A 25,078-nucleotide genomic window follows, 5' to 3' on the forward strand; every position below is an offset into this window, starting at 1 on the left:
TGTTGTTGTTACTTTTGCAGTTGAAAAGACTGATGATAAGGATAACGGTCCTCCTGAAGAGCTTACAAATTATCAAGCAATTTCGGCAAGGCATATCGAGGATGCTATGATTGCGATGTCGTTTCCTGTCAACCCACACTTGCAGCCTCTGCTTCGTCTACGGTTAAGAAAGCTGTTGCTTCTCCTAATTAAAGCACTGAAAAATGGTATGATCTTCTTTGTTATGATGCTTGATTTTGTTGGAATGAAGTGTTGAGGTCAATTGTTTTCTTGTTAGATTCAGATTCATGGTAAATTTAAAAGTCTGATGGAACACTGTTTTATTTAATGTTATTTTTGATGTTTGAAAGTTGAAAGAAAAATGAAGGATGTCAATACCCAAGAAGATAAAGAGGAGATGTGAAACGACCCAACCCGTTTTTTTTGGAAAAAAGATGGCTAACTACACGAAGTATAGGAGAATACATGGTCACACATACCAAGTATATTATTGTATACTCAAATACATGAAGTATATGTATTACATGACTACATGCATGAACTATATGACGTTATGTGGTCAACACTATAGACATACAATCCGGTACACCGGTCGACTGACTCCGACGAAAATTGACGTTGACTCCAGCATTGACCAAAAAAATATATTAAAAATAAAAAATATTATATATAAACATTTTTGGTTTTTCATGATTAAAAAATCTATTCAATTCAATATCTAAATATTTTTATATATCTCTAATGTATTCATTCTTATAATTAGTTAATTTTTATTTTTAAAGCTAAATTAATGATTAAATAAAAATCATTAATAATTATTTAAATACTATAAAATCAATAAAATCAAATTCAACTACATTCATTAGAAAAAATAATATGCAAAAGATTGAGTATATGACTCTTTACTCTAAAGTTTGCATGGTAAATGTTGTATAAAATTTTAGATACTTTTACTATAAAATTTACATACTCTTAATAACATGTAAACAACAAAAAAGTACATTCACAATATTTACTTCTAATATATAAAAGATAAACATACAAAAAATTCATTTTAGTAAAACAATATATTTGATTTGAGGGTATGTTTGTAAAAGGGTATAAAATAAGAGTATTTATGCAAATACCTTTATCTTACATCTTGAAAATAATTATCAATGATTTTTATTTAACTATTAGTTTAGCTTTAACAATAACAATTAACTAATTATAAAAATAAATACATTAGAGATATTTTTTTTTCAGCAAAAAATAATTTTATTAAGAATAAAATTTGTCAACATACAATGGTTCCATCATCCAACTAGGTGGATTAGTACAAGCAATATAGAAATTAGTGTTATGACATCCTAGTTGTGCTAAGACATGAGCCACTTCATTTGTCGAACGATGAGAAAATGTAAACGAGACTGATCTAAAGAAACCTGCAAGAGAGTTGATGTCTTGTAATAGACTATAGATGGAAATATCCATTTGCCGACTAGTAATATTGTAAGACCCCGACCCTAAAAACCCATACTCGGACAAAACAGGCCGATAAAAATTTTCTAGGGCCGACGAATTCTATGCGATAATTAACTAGGTACAACAGCGAATATGAATAACAGGTGAACTAACTTAAACTTGCGAATTTATTTAAAATATTAAGAGGTTCAATTCAAACGAAATAACAACTTGTCCCATGCATGGAAATATCGAAAACTAAATAAAAATAACGCCATAAATATTTCTACCCAAAGCCACCATCCTCCTTCCTCCCTTGCCTCCGTCACACGAGCTGGTCAGCCACTAAAGTCCCGATCATCGGACCTATCTTTTCCTGCGTCCATAAAAGGAGGCGTAAGCAAACAAAGTTTACTTAGTGGAGCGGTCATCCCGTCTCACTAGGCTCAGTTCAACGATCTCAATCTAACACAGGGAATATTCCAATCAAGTCACGCAAGTCAATCAAATACCATGGATAGTTGCCTAAATCTCTTAGACCAACCATCATTCATATTGCAATAGAAACCATAACCATAAGACAAGCAAATAACAAGACTAAATAAACCACGGGTCAAGAGAATCAACCATGGAACTTGGCCACAGTCACGCACTCACCTTCGGTATCGACCTAAGGTGTTGATCTCTCGGTTTCTATGCTTGGATCTGATCCCCGCTTCTACACGGACAGATCGATACCATTAGTATCTGAGATATATCCCATAACCATAACCATAACCATCGACGGATCAAGGTGGAAGAACACTTACCGTTCTTCTCGACTCTAGACTTAGGATCTCTCTCGGTTTAAGCTCGACAGAAACTCTCCTCTTTCACTCTTGCGGCGGCTCTCGGATTCTTATGCGAAACTAGGGAAATTCCTAAGGGTTTTATCCCTTATATAGGATCCATAAATTGCCCTAAGTTGCCTTAGAACGATAAGTCTCACCGCCCATAACTTCCCATAATTCTCGCATCTATCATTATCCGATCACCTTTCTATTACCGCGAGTTTCCATTTCTCTCGGGTTTCCTTTCCCGTGAGTCGGCTTAAATCTCCGCGAGATGTCGAGTCCTTTTAGTCCACTATCGGCCCATCGGCCAACCCATGCCACCTTGTCCATCGGCCCGGTCCATCGATCGCCGATGCAACTATTTCCGGATAGTGCACTTCACTATCACTATCACTTCACTATCACTATCACTATCACTATCACTATCACTAGGACTTTCCTTCCTATTTACTCGGACTGTCTCTCGGACTAAGTACCGAAACCTCCCATCCCATTTCTCAGCAAGTTACAAACCTGTTCGTCCGAACCAATTTTCATCCAGAAACTTGCAAGCCGGAATGATCTGATCACTGTAAACTTGGGATTCCATTTCCTCAGTTCAAACGTCTGCTCACTACTTCAGTAGTCTCGAACTCTCCATTTCCGTCGCCCAATCCCCATAATTTATCGATTTTTATCGTCGGACTCTATCGTCGCTGGTTACCGCATTCTATCGGCAATTCTCGATACCAAGTATCGGCAACTCTCGGCAATCCTCGATGATAATACTCGACAAAATCCTCGATAAAATCCTCGATGAAATCCTCGATAAAATCCTCGATAAAATCCTCGATGAAATCCTCGACTTTCTCGACTCGGATTCCTCGACTATCTCGACTCGGATTTCTCGACTATCTCGACTCGGATTTCTCGACTATCTCGATACTGATTCTTCGGCAACTCTCGGTAATTCCGTTATCGAGGTTCCGGGTCGTTACAAATAGCCTCAATCAGTACTTTACAATCACCCTCAAAACAAACTTCCTCAAAACCATGTTGTAATGTCTGTTGCATTGCAAAGAGTAATGCTTCGGCTTCAGCCTCCAATGGCAATTGAGCGTCTCTGAGGATAGAAGATCCCCATAATCATTCACACCCAAAAAAGTCCCAAATGACCCATCCACCCATTGTTTTATTGGATGTAGAAGAGTAACTTGCATCGAAGTTGCACTTAACAAGAGGAGACACAGGCCGCTCCCAATATGTTAGAATTGGGTGTATCCTCGTAGTAGGATCTTGTATATGAACTCCAGTAGCAACAATCCATTCTGACACATCTCCCTTAGATTGGTGGAAGCAAAACAGAGGATCTTCTCGAGTGTTATTAAAGATGAAGTTATTACGCGCTCTCCATATATTCCAAAGGAGCCAAAACGGAAGTAATTTATCTTCTTCAGAATGCAGACTGTCATTGTGTAGTTGCAGCAAGCTCGATATGTTAATCTCTGGATCAGTAGCATGGAAAGAAGACTGTTGTGGGATATTTGTCTGATTCCAGACAGATTGTGATGATGGGCATGTGAACAGAGCATGGTTGATGGATTCCTCCGAACTTTTACAACGTTGGCAAATTGTGTCAATGGGCACACCACGGGTGACTAGACGTGTAGCTGTTCCCACAGCTTTAGATAAAATGTTCCATAGGAAGTGCTTAATTTTAGGCAAAATCTTTAACTTCCAAATTTTGTTTTTCAAAACTACTGAGCCATGAGGGACTAGCAGGACCGGTGCATCATCGAAAGGATCATGAGTGGCTAGCCAATATCCAGACCGAACAGTATACTCACCTGATTTATAATAATGCCAAACAATTTTATCCTGTGGGCTTGATTGAGGTATGTAGATTCGGGTGAGCATGGAAACATCTGCAGGACTAATAATATCGTCTATAGCTTGTAAATTCCAAGATGGAGCTGGTCCATTAGAATGGATATATTGAATTCAATATATTATGATATTGAATTCAATATGTTTTTAATCATGAAAAACCATTAATAATTTAATATAAGCATAAAAAAAAAGTTTGTAATACATTTTTTAAGAAAATGCCGGAGTCAACGCCGGTCTTTGCTGGAGTCAGTCAACCGATGTACCGGATTATATGTCTATGATGTTGATCACATAAGGTCATATAGTTCATGCATGTGGTCATGTAATACATATACTTCGTGTAGTTGAGGAAACAATAGTATAGTTGGTATGTGTGACCATGTTTTCTTTTATACTTCATGTAGATAGCCATATTTTTTCCTTTTTTTTAATAATAAATAATAAATAGTAATCATAATAATATTAATAAATAAACTATAACTATTAGTCCCATAACCACTAGCCACCTAACCACAATCACAATTAACAGCGGAAATAACCAATACCAATATCCAAATAATAAAATAACCAATAACCAATAACCAATAACCAATATAACAATAATCCAATAACCAATTATCAGAAAACATGAAATCAGCAACCTAGCAATGTTTCTAATGACCCAACCCTAGCAACCTAGCAATGCCAGACAACATACAATCGAGTCCCTAGAACATCTTCCTCTTCATTGCCTTGATTCCACGATCACACTTTGCCTTTACCTGCACCACAAACACAAATTGCAATGCATGAGTATTTTATAAACACTCAGTAAGGCAATCCTCTCATCTACTGGCTATACACACAAGCAATAGAGACATCTCTAACCATCAACCAACAATCAACAATCAGCAATAACAAACCAAGACACAGCATCGACCGACACCAACATGCGTTGACCGACATCAATTGGGGATGCATCAACCGACACAAGGTTGCATCGACCGATGCTAGATACACTTGCATCGATCGACACTCGCACTGCATCGACCCACACATGCTTGATATAACACGAAAACCCTAGGTTTACGCGCCGTCCTCGCACTTGCATCGACCGACGCACAAAGTGCATCGACCAATGCAATGCCGAGCGTCGTGTTTTTCCCTGAAGCTTCTCGCCGGATCTTTGTTCCTGCAACCACAAAACTTGATCCCAAGCCACAAGAAAGCTTCCCAACGTCCCAAATAACATACTAACAAGCCTAACAACACATAAACAAGCAGATCAGAGAAATCTCTAGCTTAGATAAGCCATGGTCCTGCACTTACCTTTGCCAAGAAGATTCTGAACCTTAAGCAAGCAAAACAACGCTCCTAGGAAGCTCCTACAACGATCCCAACTACAAATCTCTACAGGAACAGCCTCACATCACCCAAAATCCTCAAGAATCCTCAAGAACACTCAAAAACCTTTTCTCTCTTTTGTTTTCTCTCCAAAACGGCCAGTCTCGTCGAATGAGACAAAACACGAGTTAAGGGTTTTCACTAACCCAAAACGCAGCGTTTCACTTAACTCTTTTGCAGAAAAACCAACCTTGCATCGACCGATGCACATAGTGCATCGATTGATGCAATCCCTAAACCGGGATTTTGGTTCGCGGATGTTACAATTCTCCCCCACCAATCTGGATTTGTCCTCGAATCTCGAATAACCATTATCCAAGGACTCTCGTGCTACCGTCTCCACGGCCCGCACTCCTCCGACCGCTTTACGGAAGGTCACCTCTAGGCGATAGACTCACGCTCTAGGCATTATTTGCTCTCGACTTTTGGACTTTCCTTTACTCACAGGCCTAAACCTTAAGTTTTTATTGGCTCCTCATCAAGCCGAAGCCTGCATGCCATAATATTGGCTCCTCATCGGACCTAAGCCCGCATGTCATAATATAAAATGAAGTCCAATATTCATCTCTCGGGTTGCCACCCTACAGCGCGCTCCCGAATCGTCATCCGAAGTCGATATACCAACCATACTCCCAAGTCACAAAGTCTCAGAATATGGCAGTACTAGGAGAACCTAAGTTCCCCAAGAGTCGCGAGCAAACAATTCTGAACACGTCTGAGTCCTATCCCTATCCAAGTTTCCTTCCTGTGGCTCGCGTAAAACATCACAATGTCCTAACAACCACATATCCCCTCTCTAGAATACCTCATGACCACACAAGGATCATATATCTGCCACAAGGGTCAAACAAATGTCCTAAACAGGATCGCCACAAAGGCCAAACAAATGTCCTAAACAGGACCGCCACCAAGGCCAAACAAATATCCTAAACAGGACCGCCACCAAAGACCACATGTCCCGAAAGACCGTCACAAAGACCATCTGTCCCAAAAGACCGTCACAAAGACCATATGTCCCGAAAGACCGTCACAAAGACCATCTGTCCCGAATGACTGTCACAAAGACCATCTGTCACGAAGGACCGCCTAAACAGGCATTCTGGCTAAACAGCCCGCCACAAAGGCCACACAATTGGCTAAACAGCCCGTCACAAAGGCCACACACGGCTAAACAGCCCGCCACAAAATGCCACACAATGGCTAAACAGCCCGCCACAAAGGCACACACGGCTAAACAGCCCGCCACAAAGGCCACACAACTGGCTAAACAGCCCGCCTTAAAGGCCACACAAGCCCCTCCAAGGCTCTCCACCAATAGAATGGACAAATTCTAACTCCCATAAAACTTTCCGTTTTTAGCACATTCTATTTTTAGCACTTTTCACTTTCACAAACTTTCCACTTATGGAAACTTCTAATTCAGGAAACTTTCCTCCAAAAACCCCGCCTCACAGAAACTTTGCACCCCGAGCACCACCTCATCTTGTTACTGAGTCGCACAACCAACCACCCCAAGCGACCGAGTGAACAAGAGAGATGGGCTGGAATACTCCATTCCCGCTCCAGCCACGAATTACAGATAGGACCAGGCTAGACAAGCTCAAGTCGCGGCTTGTTTCTCATACCACTTCTTAAACCTTGCCTTCATCCTCGCCTCTGGCTCCCAAGTCTGCTCCTCAACACCATCATAATCCCAAAGGACTCTCATCAAAGGAATCTTCTTCTTCCAAAGTTCCTTGATCCTCCTCTCGAGAACCCTCACTGGTCTCGCCTCTAAAGTCATGTTAGGCTGAAGATCTTCAGGAATCTTAGCCAACAACTGATCATCCTCACGGAGACACTTCCGCAACATAGAAATACGTAAAACCTTGTGGAACGCACGCATAACCTCAGGCAACTCCAGCCTATATGCTACCTGTCCCACTCGCTCAATCACTCTGAACGGACCCATAAACCTTGGACTCAAGTTAGCCTCTGTCAATGACCTGTTCGACCCCGCAACATGGTCATCTTGAGGTACACTCTATCTCCTACCTGAAACTCAAGATTTCTCCTCCTCCTATCAGCATAACTCCTCTGCCTATCCTGAGCCTCCTTCATGTTCAGCTTGAGAACCTGAATCTTCTCTGAGGTCTCCTGAACAAAATCTGCCCCAAACATGCTCCTTTCCCCGACCTGAGTCCAACATAACGGTGTACGGCATGGTCTCCCATACAAAGCCTTATAAGGAGTCATCTTAATACTCGCCTGATAACTGTTTTTGTAAGCAAACTCTACCAGGTTCAGGTGATCTGCCCAATGGCCACCCCAATCTAACACACACATCGTCAGCAAATCCTCCATCGTCTAAATCGTCCTCTCTGACTGTCCATCTGTCTGGGGATGATAAGTTGTACTCATATGCACCTTAGTGCCCATCTCTGCCTGAAATACCTTCCAGAACACCGAAATGAACTTAGAATCTCTATCAGACACGATACTTGCTGGCACCCCATGCAATCTGACTATCTCTCTCACATACATCTTAGCCAAGACCGCTGCTCCATCAGTCTTCTTAATGGCCAGAAAATGTGCTGACTTATTCAACCGGTCCACAATGACCCAAATAGCATCAAAAGTCCGAGACACTGGCAATCCTACCACAAAATCCATAGTGATCATTTCCCACTTCCACTCAGGAATGGGTAGACTCTTCAGTAACCCGCCAGGGACCTGATGCTCAGTTTTCACTAGCTGACACAAATTGCACCTCGCGACCCAACTAGCTACATCCTTCTTCATCCCGACCCAGTGATAGTACCTTTTGAGATCATGGTACATCTTAGTCGCTCCTGGATGAATATAAAACTTGCTCGCATGAGCCTCTCTCAGAATCTCCTGCCTCAACTCCTCATCCTTGGGCACACAAACCCGACAGTGCACCAAGATAGTACCATTGTCTGAGACCTGATACTCTGAATCAACATCCTTTGAGGCATTTACCAGCCCTAAATCACTCTCCTGAGCCAACCGCACCCTAATAAGAAGATCTGCTCTATCAACCGCCTCCAAATCCAACGGTTCCAGAGACACAGCACACAAACTCAACGCACCAATCTCTCCTACCAGAGACTCCATCTCCTGCTCCTGAGCCGAAGCCACCCTCTTCTGACTCAAAGTATATGCAACCAAGTTAGCCTTACCAGGGTGATAAGCTATCTCTAAATCATAATCTGCCACAAGCTCCATCCACCGCCTCTGTCTCAAATTCAACTCAGGCTGACTGAATATGTACTTCAGACTCTCACGATCTGTAAACACATGTACCTTTGCACCATAAAGATAAGATCTCCAAACCTTCAGGGCAAAGACTACAGCACCCATCTCCAAATCATGAGTAGGATAGTTTTCCTCATGCTTCCGCACCTACCGCGAAGCGTAGACAATCACCTTCCCATGCTGCATCAACACACAACCCAAACCAACTCTAGATGCATCCGTATAAACCACATAGGGTTCTCCCTGCTCAGGTAAAGCCAACACTGGCGTAGTAGTCAACATCTCCTTAAGGCTTGCAAAGCCCTCCTCACACTCCTGTGACCAAACAAAACATCCTTTCCTGTCAACTTAGTCAACGGACGTGCTCTGCTCGCAAAACCCCTGCACAAACCTCCTGTAGTAACCTGCCAGACCAAGAAAACTCCTGATCTCTGTGGCATTCTGTGGTCTAGGCCAATCCCTGATAGCCTGAATCTTCTCCGGATCTACAGAAACTCCATCTGCAGACACAATATGACCCAGAAAAGCCATCTCACGCTGCTAAAAACTGCACTTGCTAAACTTAGCAAACAACTTCTGCTCCCGCAACTTCTCCAGAACTGTCCTCAAATGCACTGAATGCTCCTTAGGACTCTTAGAATAAACCAGGATATCATCAATGAAAATGATGACATAAACGTCCAGAAACTCCTGAAACACGCTGTTCATCAATCTCATAAACGTTGTTGGTGCGTTAGTCAACCCAAACGGCATCACCGCAAACTCATAATGCCCATACCTCGTCCTGAATGCAGTCTTCCTCACATCTACCTCAGATATCGGTATCTGATGATAACCCGAAGCCATATCTACCTTGGAGAACCAAGTAGCACCCCTCAGCTGATCCAACAACTCATCGATCCTGGGAAAAGGGTACTTGTTCTTCACAGTGACCCGGTTCAAACCCCGGTAATCAATACACAACCGAAAACTCCGATCCTTCTTCTTGACAAATAGCACCGGCGCTCCCCACGTTGATACACTAGGACGGATGAATCCCTTACTCAACAAATCCTTTAGCTGCTTTTTCAGCTCTGCCAACTCTGCTGGAGCCATTCTGTAAGGAGCTTTGGATAACGGCGTCGTCCCCGGTTCCAGTTAAATAGTGAAAGGATCAGACCGAGATGGTGGTAATCCCTGCAATGACTGAAACACATCTTCAAATTCCTCAACAACCTGAATACCACTAGCCGTAGACTTCTCCACTGACTCTGGCATTGATATAGTAACCAAATAAGCCTCACGACACTTCTCGATCATCTTCCTAGCCTGAATGGCCGAGATCACAAGACTCCCCAAAGTCGGTCTAATAATCTGAAAAACCAACTTCCCTCCTGGACGCTCAAACTCCACTCTACCCCGATGGCAATCCAAATGCACCATATGCCGATGCAACCAATCCATCCCGAGAATAACATCATACAACTCCATTGGACTGATAAGCAAATCCGCTGGCCACGACTCTCCTGCGATCTGAATATCAACTCCTCTAGCTCGTCCAATAACTCTCAGGAACTTGCCTCCCGCAACTCTGACAACTCTTGTACGCTCCCCGGGATCCCCTATGATTCCCGCACTCTCTGCACACTCCAGAGTAATGAAGCTATGAGAAACTCCAAAATCAAACATAACGTGGGACTTAAACCCGCCCACCAACAAGGTCCCCACACAAACCTCATGTGTTGAGAACTTAACACTTTATCACAGGAAAAACAGAAAATCGGAACCTACTGAGATTCACAAAGTCTAAGTACCAAAAATTAGACATGTGATCGCTCCGGCACTGGTTCCACCAGTCTCTGCAGTCGTGCAAACTCGTGGCACCTGCTCAATCCGTACCACCTGCTGCAACGCTGCCACTGCCACCGGCTGCAACTTGGGACACAAGGGCCTGATGTGGCCTGACTCCCTGCAATGATAGCATAAACGAACCGCTGATGTTGGAGCACTCCTATTAGGACAACTAGCCATCTTGTGATCCTTGCTCCCGCACTTGAAGAAACTCGCACCACTCGAAGTCTGCATAGCGTCCCACCTCCTCTTGCTTCCCTGCACAGGCTTGCCACCCTTGCTAGAACCTCCATAATGCTGAGCCTTACTAGGCTGAACTGCTAGACAAACCGCCACTGACTGTGCTCGAATATCCTCCTCAATCTCTGCTGCAGTCTCAACCTGCTCTGCACGCGTAGCATAACTACGTCCTCTACAATGGACCTCAAGTCATCACGAAGGGCCCTCATAAACCTCCCGATCTAAGCCTCTTCAGGCTCCATAACCCGACCCCCATAACATAGAAGTCATCTGAACTCTAAGTCCAGCTCCCGCATTAACCGCGTCCCCTGAGATAACTGAAGGAACTGCACCTCCAACCGGTCCAATGCCTCCCTAGGAAAATACTTGCGGTTGAATTCCCCCACGAAGTCAGTCCAAGTCATCTCCCTCTGCACTCTCCTAGCAGCCACTGATCTCCACCACACCTGAGCATCAACAAGCAAGTGGTGGACCCCTATGTCCACCCAAAACTCCTCAGGACATCTCAGAGTATGGAAGTTACGTTCCACACTCGTCCTCCACGCATCTGCAGCAGTAGGATCCATACCACTCAAAAACCGCTCAGTCACGAGACCCTTCATATAACGTCCATGTGCTCCTTTATCCGCAGCCACTGGCTGCCGCTCTTCCGCCACCACTGGTGGTACAACCTGAGCCTGAGCCGGTACCACTGGTGGCAACCGCTCCAACAACTGTGCTAGCAAAGCCGTAAAGTCAGCACCAGGGACTCCACCCGCTGGGACTCCCACACCCGGAACCCTAGCATCACCGGCCACCGGAGCATCAACACCGCCCCCTCCGGCCACACTCATGGAATCTTCCTAGACACCCTGCGACTCGCCAACACCCTCAACTGTCACACTCTGGTCCGCAGTCTCACTCACTGTTGGGCCTCTGCCCTTACCACGACCACGTCCGCGTCCACGACCACGACCAGCAACAGCACCATCTCTAGCCATCTGCACTACCATGAACAGAAGACTAAGCAAACAATTTATTCTATAACACAGAAACATAAACTCACCGTGGAATCACACAGTAGGCTCGAAGAGGATGTTCTAGGACTCCATGCCACACACAATTGACTAACTCACATAATCAATCAAGACATGCAATCCCAAACATCACAACAGAAACCTAGTGAACCCAAACCTAGAACCGTAAAGGCTCTGATACCAAACTGAAACGACCCGACCCGTTTTTTTAATAATAACTAATAAATAGTAATAATAATATTAATAAATAAACTACAACTAGTGGTTCCATATCCACTAGCCACCTAACCACAATCACAACCAACAGCGGAAATAACCAATACCAATATCCAAATACTAAAATAACCAATAACCGAATATAACAATAATCCAATAACCAATCATCAGAAAACATGAACTCATCAACCTAGCAATGTTTATAATGACCCAACCCTAGCAACCTAGCAATGCCATACAACATACAATCGAGTCCCTAGAACATCCTCCTCTTTATTGCCTTGATTCCACGATCACACTTTGCCGTTACCTGCACCACAAACACAAATTGCAATGCATGAGTATTTATAAACACTCAGTAAGGCAATCCTCCCATATACTGGCTATACACACAAGAAATAGAGACATCTCTAACCATCAACCAACAATCAACAATCAACAATAACAAACCAGGACACAACATCGACCGACACCAACATGCATCGACCGACACAAGGTTGCATCGACCGATGCTAGATACACTTGCAACGATCGACACTCGCACTGCATCGACAGACGCATGCTCGACATAATAAAAAAACCCTAGGTTTACGCGCGGTCCTCGCACTTGCATCGACCGATGCACAAAGTGCATCGACCGATGCAATGCCGAGCGTCGTGTTTTTCCCCGAAGCTTCTCGCCAGATCTTTGTTCCTGCAACCACAAAACTCGATCCCAAGCCACAAGAAAGCTTACCAACGTCCCAAATAACATACTAACAAGCCTAACAACACATAACCAAGCAGATCAGAGAAACCTCTAGCTTAGATAAGCCATGGTCCTGCACTTACCTTTGCCATGAAGATTCTGAACCTTAAACAAGCAAAAAAACGCTCCTAGGAAGCTCCTACAACAATCCCAGCTACAGATCTCTACAGGAACAGCCTCAAATCACCCAAAATCCTTAAGATCACTCAAGAACCTTTTCTCTCTTTCGTTTTCTCTCCAAAACGGCCAGTTTCGTCGAATGAGACAAAAGCACGAGTTAAGGGTTTTCCCTAACCCAAAACGCAGCGTTTAACTTAACTCGTCTGCAGAAAAACCAACCTTGCATCGACCGATGCAATCTCTAAACCGGGATTTCGGTTTGCGGATGTTACAAGATGCCAGAGGTGATAACTAATGAGACAATATGCAAGATGATGCACATAGAGGAAAAGCACATTCGAGATAGTGTCCCTAAGAATCCTTACTGCTACCCTGACATGAACGCCAAGAACTGGACTGAAAAAAAAATCGAGAGGATTACAAAAATTGGCTGATTTACAAGAAAGGCCACCTTGGGTTGACTCGCGAAGAAGAAGAACACTTGGTAAATTTCTAAACTTTCCTTTTTTATAGTAGTTTTTAGCTTTGGTTTTTGACCCTAACCTTAGTTTCTCTACAGGTAAATTTGGAAGTGAATAAGCCAACATGCGGTAAAAGATATATGAACTGAATGAGTCCTCAGGGTATAAACCTCTCTTTTTCACATTAAAAGTCTGGACTATATTGATTGTGTGTGATGTATCTTTTTTCATTTCAAAACTTTGCACTCTCTTGATTGGTGTGATAAAATGTTGTCTCTAGTGATTGTTTAATTTATTTGATCCCTTTAGCTTACAGGCTATTAAATGCACAATAAACATCTATATGATGATATGACATTATGATTTACATCTATGAAGGATACTTATGTCTTGTTTTACTCCAAGATTTTCCATTTTAATTCATTTTTTCATATTATTTATGTTAAATTTTTTGAAAAGAATGAGTAAATACAGAGATTTTTTGTTAATCTCAGGGGTAATCCCAAGCCCACCTAGGCCCAGACTAATCTCCTGGGGAAAGGGCAACTCATGTGTAGGTTCCCTTCCAGATATTCAAATGGGCCGAAATGCAAAGGTCCATATCCATGTGGGTGTTCGAAAATTCGTGAAATAGTTCCCTCCAGCAGAGTTCGAACCCGGATTGTGTTTGCAATCAGAGCCCGTCCTTACCATTATGCCACAAAGACCCGAACAAGTAAATACAGAGTTACAATTCTTAGAAAAAATACATCCATTACTACGCTGCTTCCACCATAGAAAGGCAATGACAACTTGGTCAACAATTTCTGATTCAAGAAAGAAGAGGGATCTTGCGTTGCATGTTGGAACACGTCTATATTGGCTACATGATTTACCATATTCAGATAACATTACTTCCCGAAGGTCCAATATTTTCTGCAGTTGTATTCTTTGAAGATGTCTTATCTTAAAGAAAAAAAAAATTATCTTTAATTTTGTTTATTTATTTAGAACTATATAAAATGTTTCTTTAAGAAAAGAAAAAAAAACAAACAAACACTGAAGCTTAATGAACTTACAGATACATGAAGTTCTCAACATCGTCTAATCAAACAATATCCCAAACAATAGTTTGATATGGTGTTTCTTTGATTTCACCTTTTCTCATCATATTCTTTTGTAGATCATAGAAAAAAAAGTATAAAAGAGATGTATCTTGAGGTTCCACGATACCTTGCCGGTTTGAGTATACTTTATATTTTAAGGTACCAATATAACCTCATTGTTTCTAGTTGTATCTTCTACCCTCAAACTAATGCTATTGAGCATATCCATTTGAGAAGGATGCACCACCAAAGTCTTCTTCGATCACATATTCTTCTCTCCATCTTCCATAACCCATAGGTTCATCGTACCTTCCCTTCCAAGATCGAAATGGTCTAAAAGAGCTACTCTTCCATAGTATTTTATCGGATCAGATTTAAGCCAACGAATATCTTCAGGTGCTTGAAGCATACTGATTTCTTCAGAACTAAAGTCGAAACTCACAAGCATAGGATCAAGCACCCGTATCCAAGCGACGTAATGCATACACCCATTGGTATTTAATATTCCTGTTATAGGAAGATGAGGAGATCGACATGCAATTTTTCCCCATCGACTTGATTCATTTCCTTCAAGTATGAAGACCCAATACTCTGTCAGCCACGTTCTGAGCTCTCCATATCCCGCACCAGGTCTTGCAACAATGCAAACCACTTTATATTGATCATGAACGGGATCATGTCCGATACAATACATGATCTTTGTATTCATGTGGTCTTCAACTAAGATGTTGGATTCTTCTATGTCGGGTAAGACAACAAGTTGTCTAGTGGTGGTGTTGTATATTTGCACACCTGGCTCTTTTGCAAAGCACATCAAGCCGTGAAACAGTGAGAGAAGAATCTTGCGAATGTAATTTCAGAGCTAGGAGAAGACGACGAAGATAGTAATTGAAGACCACATGAATACAAAGTATTGCGGTGGCTATTTTCGAAGAAGCTCAAAGTCACGTATAGACGCGGTGCGGATTATGAAACCCTTATCAAACGATTGGTGAAAGTTCGGGGACAAATCAAGGATGACCAGACCTTTGAAACGGATTTGAACCTCATAAGGGATTTAGCAGGAAGTCTCGTGAGAATCTCTATCACGAGATCAAAAGGAATCTCCGGCATTAGTTTGTGGCTCTTTCACATGTCTCTTCTTCTTCTTCTTCTTCTTTTTATTACCATCGATTTCTTCTTCATTCTTCTACTCTCTCTCGCTAGATGATGACGGCCGGCTAAGTCGATAGAATATTACAGAATATTCCCCAATAAAACTTTGGTAACGTCACGCCGTCACACTTATATATCTGTATTTGTGTCCAAAACCCTTGATAAACCCCATTCCTTAGATCATTATTTAAAAGGATATTTTTCTTTTTACTTTTTATTATGTGGAAAAAAAGACAATTTATATCCCTCTAGCCACTTTCTATTTTCCTTTTGATGATCATCTTAATAATGAATAGATCGAGAGATGTCCATCTTAATAATGAATATATCATCTTAATAAAATGTGCGGGTTAAATATTGAATATTAAAAATGAATAGATTCAGAGATGTATGGAAAAAAAATTAAAAATTCTGTTAGCATATTTGCCTTCCTCATTGGCCATTTCAACATATAAAAAAAAACCCTAGCCGCCAGAGAGAGAGAAAAAGGGAGAGTCGCTGGTTCTCGTTTTGCTCCGCCTCTCTGGTCGTCCTTCCGACGCTGGAGAGGACTCCGTCCTTTAGTTTCTTTTGTAGCTTCTTTTCTGTTTTCTCCCGTCTCCTTGTCTTCCTTTCGTTGGCGGTTGGGTGCCTCTCGATGGTGGTGGTTCCGGAGATAGCGTGGTGAGTGAAGCGAAGTTTCCGTCAGGTGGTGGCTATTGGTGAGGGTTCTGGTGCGACGTTAGAGGACAGCGTCGAATCTGTGGCCAAATCTGGCGAATCTGGGTTGACGATGTCGCTTACTGGTTCCGGCTGTCTTTGGTGGTTTGTTGGCTTCGGTGAGCATTGAGAGATGAAGCTTCTCTACGACGAGCTTCTGCGTCCGGATTTGGGTTCTTATTCAGATCCTTCCTCTCATTGCAGCCATGGCGGCGTATTGCAGTAAGGAGCGGTTTTGTTTTTCAGTCCGACCAAGGTGTGTGTTCTGTAAATCGACGAAAGTGATGTAGCTCCTCATTCTCGCACTGTGAGGTGATGATATGCTATTCTGTGTTCTCAATTTTAATCTTAAAAAGCTTAGCATTCTAGTTATTAACTGGGTAGATCGGAGATGCATCATTTCGTCTGTTTTTTCTCGCAACTCTTGGTTGGTTCAGTCGGATGAAATATCCGTTTTTAGGTTTAGGTTTAAGACTGGAACAGTGAAAGCCGGAGAGACCAAGCTCTTCTGATGATGCGCCTTTGGGTATTGAAGCTATTGGGACAATTTTTACATGTCGATCCAGAGGTTCTCATAGCTGGTTTTTGATATTTTTTCAGTAGTAGTTATTGGCCTTCTTTGTGTTAGTAATTGTTTTCGAGTCGTTAAGTTAATTTAGGTGGTTTAAGGAATGACTTCACTTTCTTATTAGTGGTGTGTTGTCTATCTCGTTGTGGTTTAAAAAATACAATGGCTCTCGATTGGATAGCGTTGGAACCGCCTAGTGTTCCAGGGTTGTTGTACTTGATTAACAATTGCATTTATTTTGGTCCAAATCTTTAAAGGTGAATGTATTGTGCCTATGATTTGGTTGTAAACTCTTGGTTAATGAAAAGTTGATGAGCATTGGCCATTTCGACAGACTGCTTGTTACGAAAGAAAAGAGCCAAAAAATAAGACTTCAATTGAAACGTTACACTTTGTTGGTGTTTGGTTTGTCTTGTTGAAACGCAACGTTCTTGGGTCTTTAAAGTGAAGCGGTGCGTTTCATCACAGTTATAAAATTTATTAAGTACTCATAAAATTAACGTGTCCATTTTATCAGCATTTCATGCAAAGACTAATCGCAAATCCATGTCACCTAACTTAAAAATTAATTTCAATTTAACAAATTACTTACACTTAGCTCTAACAGGTCAACATCCATAAATCTTAATTATGTTTTATTCCTATTTGTATGAACTAAAATTTCATCCCCAAAAGCCAAAATCTTCTATTGTAGGAACAACACTATTGGTTGTAGAAGATTCAAGTAAAACTAAGTAGTTGTGTACTTGTGTTTGCAAGAGGCGGTGAAGATCTATGATCGACGTAGGGAAGGGAAACTCGTGTTGATCCATGTCTTCTATAGGTTTTGAAGATTCAGGGAATAAGTGATCCTTGCTGAGAACTTGATGAGAAATATGAATTTCATCTGCAGTTTTTTTGCCAACTAAGTATTTTTCATTTTTAAACAAATTTAAAATCACAAACCATTGAACTCGTGTTGATCCACAATAATTCAGTTTTTCTGCCAATGAAATATATCCACAACTATTTCCACAATTACGAAAAATATACAGTTCTAGAATAATTTTGTTTTACAAGTTTTAACAATTCCTACATACTTATAAGATTCCTATATTTTTTATCAAATCTTATTTTAAAAATCTTACTCATTTAATTAATATAAGTGTATATTAATAATTTAATTTTAGATTTCATTATTCTACAAAATATTTATAATTAACAGAAATTAGTAAATAATTCTACTCCGTGACTTTTTTTTACGAGTTTATGTTCTATAAAAATTTATTTTATAACTTATATTATTATGAGACTATACAATATTGATCAAGGTAATTTTTTGTATCTAAATTATTAATGAAGACGGACAAATGCGCTACCAAGTGAAGAAAAAGAAAAAGAAGAAGAATCTAATATCCATAGTTTTAATGTGTTAGTTCTGTTTCACTAAAACTAGTTTTCTAACTTTTAATTTGTCTCATGAAGTTAAATTTTGTGAACTTTCTGTATCTTATATCAATCAAGGTCAGCAATGTAATAAACCTAATGACGGATATTGAATTACAGTATCAGTTCATAATTATTGGAAAGTATTGTGATTCAGTTTGCCAAGTTAATATATATATATATATAATATAATATCGACAGTCCCAATGTTGTCCATGTGCATAATTTTGCAAACGGACGTGGTACATAAACTTTTCATGCGGCCTCTGACTCTTTAGTGCACGAGAAAGAAGGCAAAGGAAAATGATAAAATAGTGGGAAAATGCCTTTTCTACTCGTTGAAACTCAAGTCGCAGAAAAGTCAAAAAAAAGTTTTACGTAAACTACATAAGGAATATATATGTCTGTGTCAGTCAACATCTTAAAGTCATACCAGCCTCTATGTTACTCTTGCTGGAGTTTTGAAATCAGGCCACTATGTGACAGTGATACGTTTATTTTTGTTAAGCTTTTTTATCTTCTTCTTCTTGTTTCTACTAAGTTCGCTTCATATTCTCTTTGCAAATAAAACCTCTAAACTTATTACTTATCTATATTTTTCCTTTAAGTCTGAAAGAATTTTTTGATCACTTATTCTCTTGTATGCCAGCCAATAAAAATGTAATATTACTCAAAAGTTATTATGTAAGACAGTAAGAGAGGTATGACGTGTTGGGTTTCATCGAGTGAAGGTAGATCCTACCTTCTTTTTATATGTTTTTTGGTTGTTTGTGAGTTGGTTTATGTGTGAAATATCAACAATTACCAATTTACATCCTTGTTCACTGAATTGTAGTATTTTCTTTTTTAAAAGCAAATAGGAAAAACGAAATTGAATTATAGATTATTATATATACTAACCCTTGCTGCTTTTTCGTGATATTGTGGTACTTAATTAAGTTGAATGATCGATTTTTTTAGGTGGCATATTTTTATTTTATTTTTAAGTTATGGGAAATTGTTACTTGTATTCAACATCATGAAAAAGTAAACTTGACAAAAAAAAATAATGAAAAATAAAGCTCAATTTTTAAAATAAAATTCATAAATGTAAAACCATGCTAGAATACAAAACATAAATGTTTTGTTGTTGTTGATTGACAACTTTACAAACTATTCAACACATACATATTACGTCCTTTTTTGCACACAAGATAATTATTAACGTGCTTATAGTTATAATATATATATAGATATCTTTTTTTAATAAAAGGAAAGTATACAACATAGTTTTTGTAGACTTTATATTTTTAATAAATTATTACAAATGGTTACAAATAGATTATAGATATGTTATAGATTAATCAATATATTAATATTAATAGTTACATCTAAATATATTTAGGATATTCTAAGATATATTAATGGTAACAAATAAAATTATGGATATTTCAAACTGTATATTTGGAAGATTTTAGTCCTATATCATGTAGTTTCCAAAGATGTTTAAACACAATATTACAAATTTATTTTCCACAGATTTTATCAATAGATCATAATGTTAACCAAAGATAGATTACAAAATTGATAGATTAATTGGTTACAAGTTTAATATTGGGTTACAAGATAGATTACAAAATAAAATTTAACCAGTGTTATATCACATGTACTTATCTAGAATCATTAACAATATAAAACTTATAAAATCCTTTTTTTAATAAATGAGAAGTACACAAAATAGTTTTTGTAGACTTTATATTTTTAATAAATTGTTACAAATAGTTACAAATAGGTTATAGATTAATCAATATATTAATATTAATGGTTACACCTAAATATTAGGGATATTCCAAATTGATAATTGATATATTAATGGTATCAAATAAAATCATGGATATTTGAAACGGTATTTTGGAAGATTTTAGTCTTATATCATGTTGTTTCCAAAGATCTTTAAAAACAATATTACAAATTTATTTTTCATAGATTTTATCAATAGACCACAATGTTAACCAAAGATAGATTACGAAATTGATAGATTAATTGGTTACAAGTTAAATAGTGGGTTACAAGATAGATTACGAAATAAAATTTAACCAGTGTTATAGCACGGTAATTATCTAGAATCATTAACAATATAAAACTTATAAAATAGGTGTTTTTTTTTTCAAGCCTTCATATTTAGCATATGATTTTGTTGCGTAATGTTTTATCCAAAAAAAACTTTTAAAAACAATAACATAGATTATATTTTATATAAAAAATACAATATATATAAAATGAATTTCAACCCGTGTACCTAATTATTGGCATGATAACTACAATAAACATGCACATTTGTTTTTGTTTGGGGATTAAATTGTATGTATGTTATATATAATATATGTATCTGTTTCGTATCGTTGTTGCATTTGTCATACTTTAATGAGTCGTATTTGTTTGTGGAATGAATACATACGATACAAATAAATGCAATAAGCATGTGAACAATAAAGAACGTACTGTACCTCCATTTCAAAAATAACGTCAATATGAAAGGTTAGTGTTTAATGCTCTCAAGTCTCAACTACTCTAGAGTTCTCTCTCCTAGGCTTCCAACTAGTTCTATATAAGACGATGCATTGAGTTGAACTTCAACAGATAGCAAAACGCAAAAGAAAAACAAACCAGAGATGAATAGCCTGAAATTTAAAAGAGTCCTTATTGCATCTTTCTGTCTCTTCCTCCTCCAGTCGTACGCAGGTTAGCTAGATCCTTTCTCTGATAAAGTAGTCAGATCTTCAAACTGTAGTGTTGTTAGATCTTTTACATACTAGCTATATCCATTTTGTTGATACACTTTTGTATACGTAACGTAACGCTCTTTATTTTTTCAGTTCAAGGGATAGTCAGAATCGGTTTGACGTTGGGTAATACTTCATTCAACAAAAACGGAGTGGGGATTGAGACTTCTAACGGAGATATCTATTACGGAGAAATAACAATTGGTACACCGGGGCAACGTTTCACAGTCGTGTTTGACACCGGAAGCACGATCTATGGGTACCATCTGGAGACTGGCAGGGCGAGAAACCTCACAATCTTTACGAGTCGCAAAGATCAAGCACTTACAAACCAAATGGTAAATTCTCAAATCTGCCTTTTATTTTTATTTTTTAAATATAACTATATATGATAGTGTAAAATTTACTGATCTAACATATTTGTGTACATATAATAGGAAAAAAAGTAGAAATCAATTACGGGTCAAGTTCTCTCACAGGCATTCTAAGCATTGACACTGTTGATGTTGGTGGAATTACAATAACTGATCAGTACTTCACAGAGGGTCGTTCTACTCCGGAAAGGGACCGACTTCGCAAGTCAACCTTTGATGGGGTATTGGGACTAGGGAGTCCTCAAATTTCTATGACAGAAACTACTCCTGTCTGGGATTCGATGATGCAACAAGACAAGGTTGAAAAGAAAATTATCTCCATATGGTATGGGAGGTCTAACGACGCTGGAGAAGGAGGAGAGATAGTGTTCGGAGGCACAAACCCAGCTCATTATACGGGAGAGCACGTTTATGTGACCGTGAGCGGGGTTAGACACTTCTTCCAAATGAAAAACATATTCGTCGGAACCATAGACACAAAAAATGCTCTACAGGCTGCTATGTGTTTGTTGACTCGGGCACTACAAACATTCTTGGTCCACCGGTAAAACAAACAAAAAACCCTAATTTTTAAAGAGTTTATTTATTAATTGTCTCACGATCAAATATTTGTTAATTCTGTTGACGTTATTCAATTACAGAATATGATCAAGGAAATTAATGATAAAATCAATGCAAAAAAAGATTGCTCAAATTATGAGAACCTGCCTGATGTAACCTTTACAATAGAAGAAAAGAGTTACTCTGTCAGTCCACTTGATGTAAGTTGATTGAACGGATATTTTCTTTTCCTCCGTTTAGTTTCTTTTCCTCTGACTTCTGTTCTGTACTATGGATTTTCTGTATATACGTAAGGTGACCACAGAAAATGACTGCACAAGTAGATTCAAGAACAACGATTTCTGGTAAGTTTTCTTTAAAAAAAAAAAAAATCTAAATTTTGGTTTAAATAAATAAAAATATCTTTTGACGACTGATTGTTGTTTTGGTTGCGTAGGGTACTTGGCATACCATTCATACGAGCCTTTCATACGGTGTATGACTACGAGAACCTACCAACTGTGAGAATTGGCTTCGCTAAGTCGGTTCAGATTCTTACTAGAACTAAGGCCTTTATGAATGTTTCTGATATGTACTGATTGATCATATGAAAAAGATCACTAATATCAGCAAATAAATTTATTTTCACCATCAAAGTATAATATGGTCTTTTATTTTATTTTTCTTTCTCTTATTCGTTAATTAAGTACGTACACTGATCTTGAAATTCTTATATATTGCTAATAGTATCTCAATGAATATGATTTTATAAAAAACTTGAAAGCAATAAAAATAAAATGTCTATCGTAAGAGAACAAAAATTACATGGCGACTTTTGTTTATGTATTTGAGGTCAATGTAAAACAGTTAAACAGATAACTTGCATGCAATTGCAGAGCATGAGTTGGCTGGAGATCTTTCATGGTCGCATAATCTTGACATTAACATGTCGTGATCAGAAACGCAAAAACATATTAGGTCTAATAAAATCTGTCACATTGTTAGGCAAGTGTTATATAAACGCACATGTGTATTATATATACAGTATATGCATCACGCATTATTTATTTTTACAAATAATTTAAAATATTGTTTGTTCGACTGTCAAGTATTCTATTTCTCTGTTTCTTTTTGTTTTTACGTACTTTATTTTTCTCTTAATTTCAAGATCCCTCTTGACGGTGGCTGGACCTTCCTGGAGTTTTGTAAAATGCCCAATTCAAATTAAAACAGTGACTCGTTTTGTTTTTTTGTTTTTAATTGGCTGGTTCTGTTTTGTCTTTTCGTGCTGATTTAAGTCAAAGACTCGTTATCAAAATCACATTTCAGCACATACCACAGTCCACAGCAACAAAAAAAACACCATCTAACCATAAATGAGCGGAGATTTTTGATGTTTAGGGTAAAGAAAGAGTCATGATCGGAGATAGATGAGAGTGAATGAGTGATGACCGGATATTTTTTATGTTTAGGGTAAAGAAAGAGTCATCGTCGTACTAGTGGCAGTTATGTTGCCTTCTCTCACCTCTCATTCTGGTTATCATAAACAAAACCCGGTTCTATTTCCAAGAACCGAATTTGAGACAATTGGATGGAGTGAGGGTTTTGGGAGGTTTTTGGACAAGGGAAGATATATTATGTCATTCCTTCGGTTTCCCCATGTCATAAGAATGAAGCTGTTATGGCTTCTCAAGGTGTTACGTAAACATATTTTGTTCCAATTTAATTTTGTTTATCCTACTAATTTTTCAACTAGAACTGTGGAAAAAGCCTTTCAGATATTCTTATTGTGATTTACCTTGAGGGAATCAAAAGTTGTGATAGACCACCAATACTATATATTATACGGATACTTGTTAAAAATGCCACTTTTTGAAAAAATATTTTGGATAAACCATTTTTTGAAAAGTTTATGGATTTTACCACTTTTGAGAAGAAGAAAAATACGTATTTTCAGTTTTTCCAAAATACAATACGTACTTAATATTAAATACTAAATTCTAAGAACAAATAGAACCGACTAAACCCAAACATAATAAATAAAACACATGTTTAATCAAATTCTTGTAACTTAAAAAGTGGTAAAATCCACAAACTATTCCAAAAATGGTAAAATCAATAAAAACCACTCCAAAAAATGGTTTTCACATAATTGATTCATATATTATATTAAAATTCATCTTGTATGTCATTCCTATGATGTTAAGAGATGAACACAAAAATTGGAAAGCTTTTGACAACTGGATTAAATTTGAGTGTAAATACCGTCAGCTCAAATCTGAATGAAGAACAAAAACACAATATAAGTCAAAAGTCTAATGGTGTCTCTTTCCAATTTTCTTGTTCTTAATAGTTAATACCATGTATCTTTAAGCTTAATTATGGTTTTTTTGTTAGGTTTTTTTTTTAGTTAACCGTGAAGAAAAGAAAAATATGGCTTGTGCGAACGTAAGTTGAGAGATCAAGGCCACCATGCCGGTTTAATGATTTTCGAAAAGAATCTCTCATTATTAATTTAATTTTAACAATACTATGCTACCCTTAATGGAAAGTATAATCCACATTTTCTTGGCTTAATCAATTTTTTTTAATTTTTTTAAAAAAATTCGAAAATATTGTAGAATATGTTTTTAGTTTTTACCCTTTTTTTATACTGTGGGTTGCATTCAGAGGATTCTCAATTTTCTTGTTCTTAATATCATGTATTCACTATGTTATCAGTTGTAAATGCGGAACATTAATCAAATCAACAAAAAATCAGAAAATGGTTTAAAAGCCATGACGTGTTCAACAATGATTATGTTAACTCACAGACAGAGGTTGCATTCAGAGCAATATTACCGGTGCAGAAGAATTCACTATGATATCAGCTGCAAATTAAAAGAGGAAAATTAGACGATCCAAAACACCAACCAATATACGATTTAAAAGCTAAAACATGTTCAACAATGGTTATGTAGTCTCACAAACAAGGGTTGCACTCAAAGCAATATCATCCACCTGATCTGTCTCAGTCGGATCAGGCTGGTTTTAGACGGTTTCCCTCTCATCGA

At 38.5% G+C, this 25,078-nt stretch overlaps 2 protein-coding genes and 1 pseudogene across 4 annotated transcripts; 1 reads left to right on the forward strand and 2 right to left on the reverse strand.

Moving 5' to 3' along the window:
• Positions 1 to 3,230: 3,230 nt before the first annotated feature.
• On the reverse strand, positions 3,231 to 4,172 carry LOC147930442 (uncharacterized). Its single transcript, XM_087476871.1, has 2 exons — positions 3,487 to 4,172; positions 3,231 to 3,378 (listed from the first exon to the last, which is right to left on the reverse strand). The coding sequence occupies exons 1-2, from the start codon at positions 4,170 to 4,172 to the stop codon at positions 3,231 to 3,233; spliced, it is 834 nt and encodes a 277-aa protein (XP_087332997.1).
• Positions 4,173 to 14,471: 10,299 nt separating this feature from the next.
• LOC104733468 (F-box/kelch-repeat protein At4g19930 pseudogene) lies at positions 14,472 to 15,687 on the reverse strand (annotated as a pseudogene).
• Positions 15,688 to 20,812: 5,125 nt separating this feature from the next.
• LOC104731553 (uncharacterized) lies at positions 20,813 to 22,681 on the forward strand. 3 transcript variants are annotated; one of them, XM_087478100.1, is made up of 6 exons: positions 20,813 to 21,070; positions 21,205 to 21,449; positions 21,549 to 22,029; positions 22,127 to 22,246; positions 22,341 to 22,390; positions 22,483 to 22,681. In XM_087478100.1, the coding sequence occupies exons 4-6, from the start codon at positions 22,130 to 22,132 to the stop codon at positions 22,622 to 22,624; spliced, it is 309 nt and encodes a 102-aa protein (XP_087334226.1). In that variant the 5' UTR covers positions 20,813 to 21,070; positions 21,205 to 21,449; positions 21,549 to 22,029; positions 22,127 to 22,129; the 3' UTR covers positions 22,625 to 22,681. The 3 variants fall into 2 exon arrangements, 1 of the variants encoding a protein (XP_087334226.1); XR_758619.3 differs by having other exon boundaries at positions 22,127 to 22,390.
• Positions 22,682 to 25,078: the final 2,397 nt, after the last annotated feature.

This window comes from Camelina sativa, chromosome 12 (assembly GCF_030686135.1).
Source record: "Camelina sativa cultivar CO46 ecotype springtype chromosome 12, ASM3068613v1".
Taxonomy (NCBI): Eukaryota; Viridiplantae; Streptophyta; class Magnoliopsida; order Brassicales; family Brassicaceae; genus Camelina; species Camelina sativa.

What these genes read in the sequence shown, in the direction of transcription:
- LOC147930442 (XM_087476871.1), bottom strand. Translation starts at nt 4,172, where the DNA reads ATGCTCACCCGAATCTACATACCTCAATCAAGCCCACAGGATAAAATT. An exon ending in CCTGTGTCTCCTCTTGTTAA is followed by an intron (nt 3,379 to 3,486) that starts GTGCAACTTCGA and finishes TTCTATCCTCAG; the next exon opens with AGACGCTCAATTGCCATTGG.
- LOC104731553 (XM_087478100.1), top strand. Translation starts at nt 22,130, where the DNA reads ATGATCAAGGAAATTAATGATAAAATCAATGCAAAAAAAGATTGCTCA. An exon ending in ACTCTGTCAGTCCACTTGAT is followed by an intron (nt 22,247 to 22,340) that starts GTAAGTTGATTG and finishes TATATACGTAAG; the next exon opens with GTGACCACAGAAAATGACTG. An exon ending in TTCAAGAACAACGATTTCTG is followed by an intron (nt 22,391 to 22,482) that starts GTAAGTTTTCTT and finishes TTGGTTGCGTAG; the next exon opens with GGTACTTGGCATACCATTCA.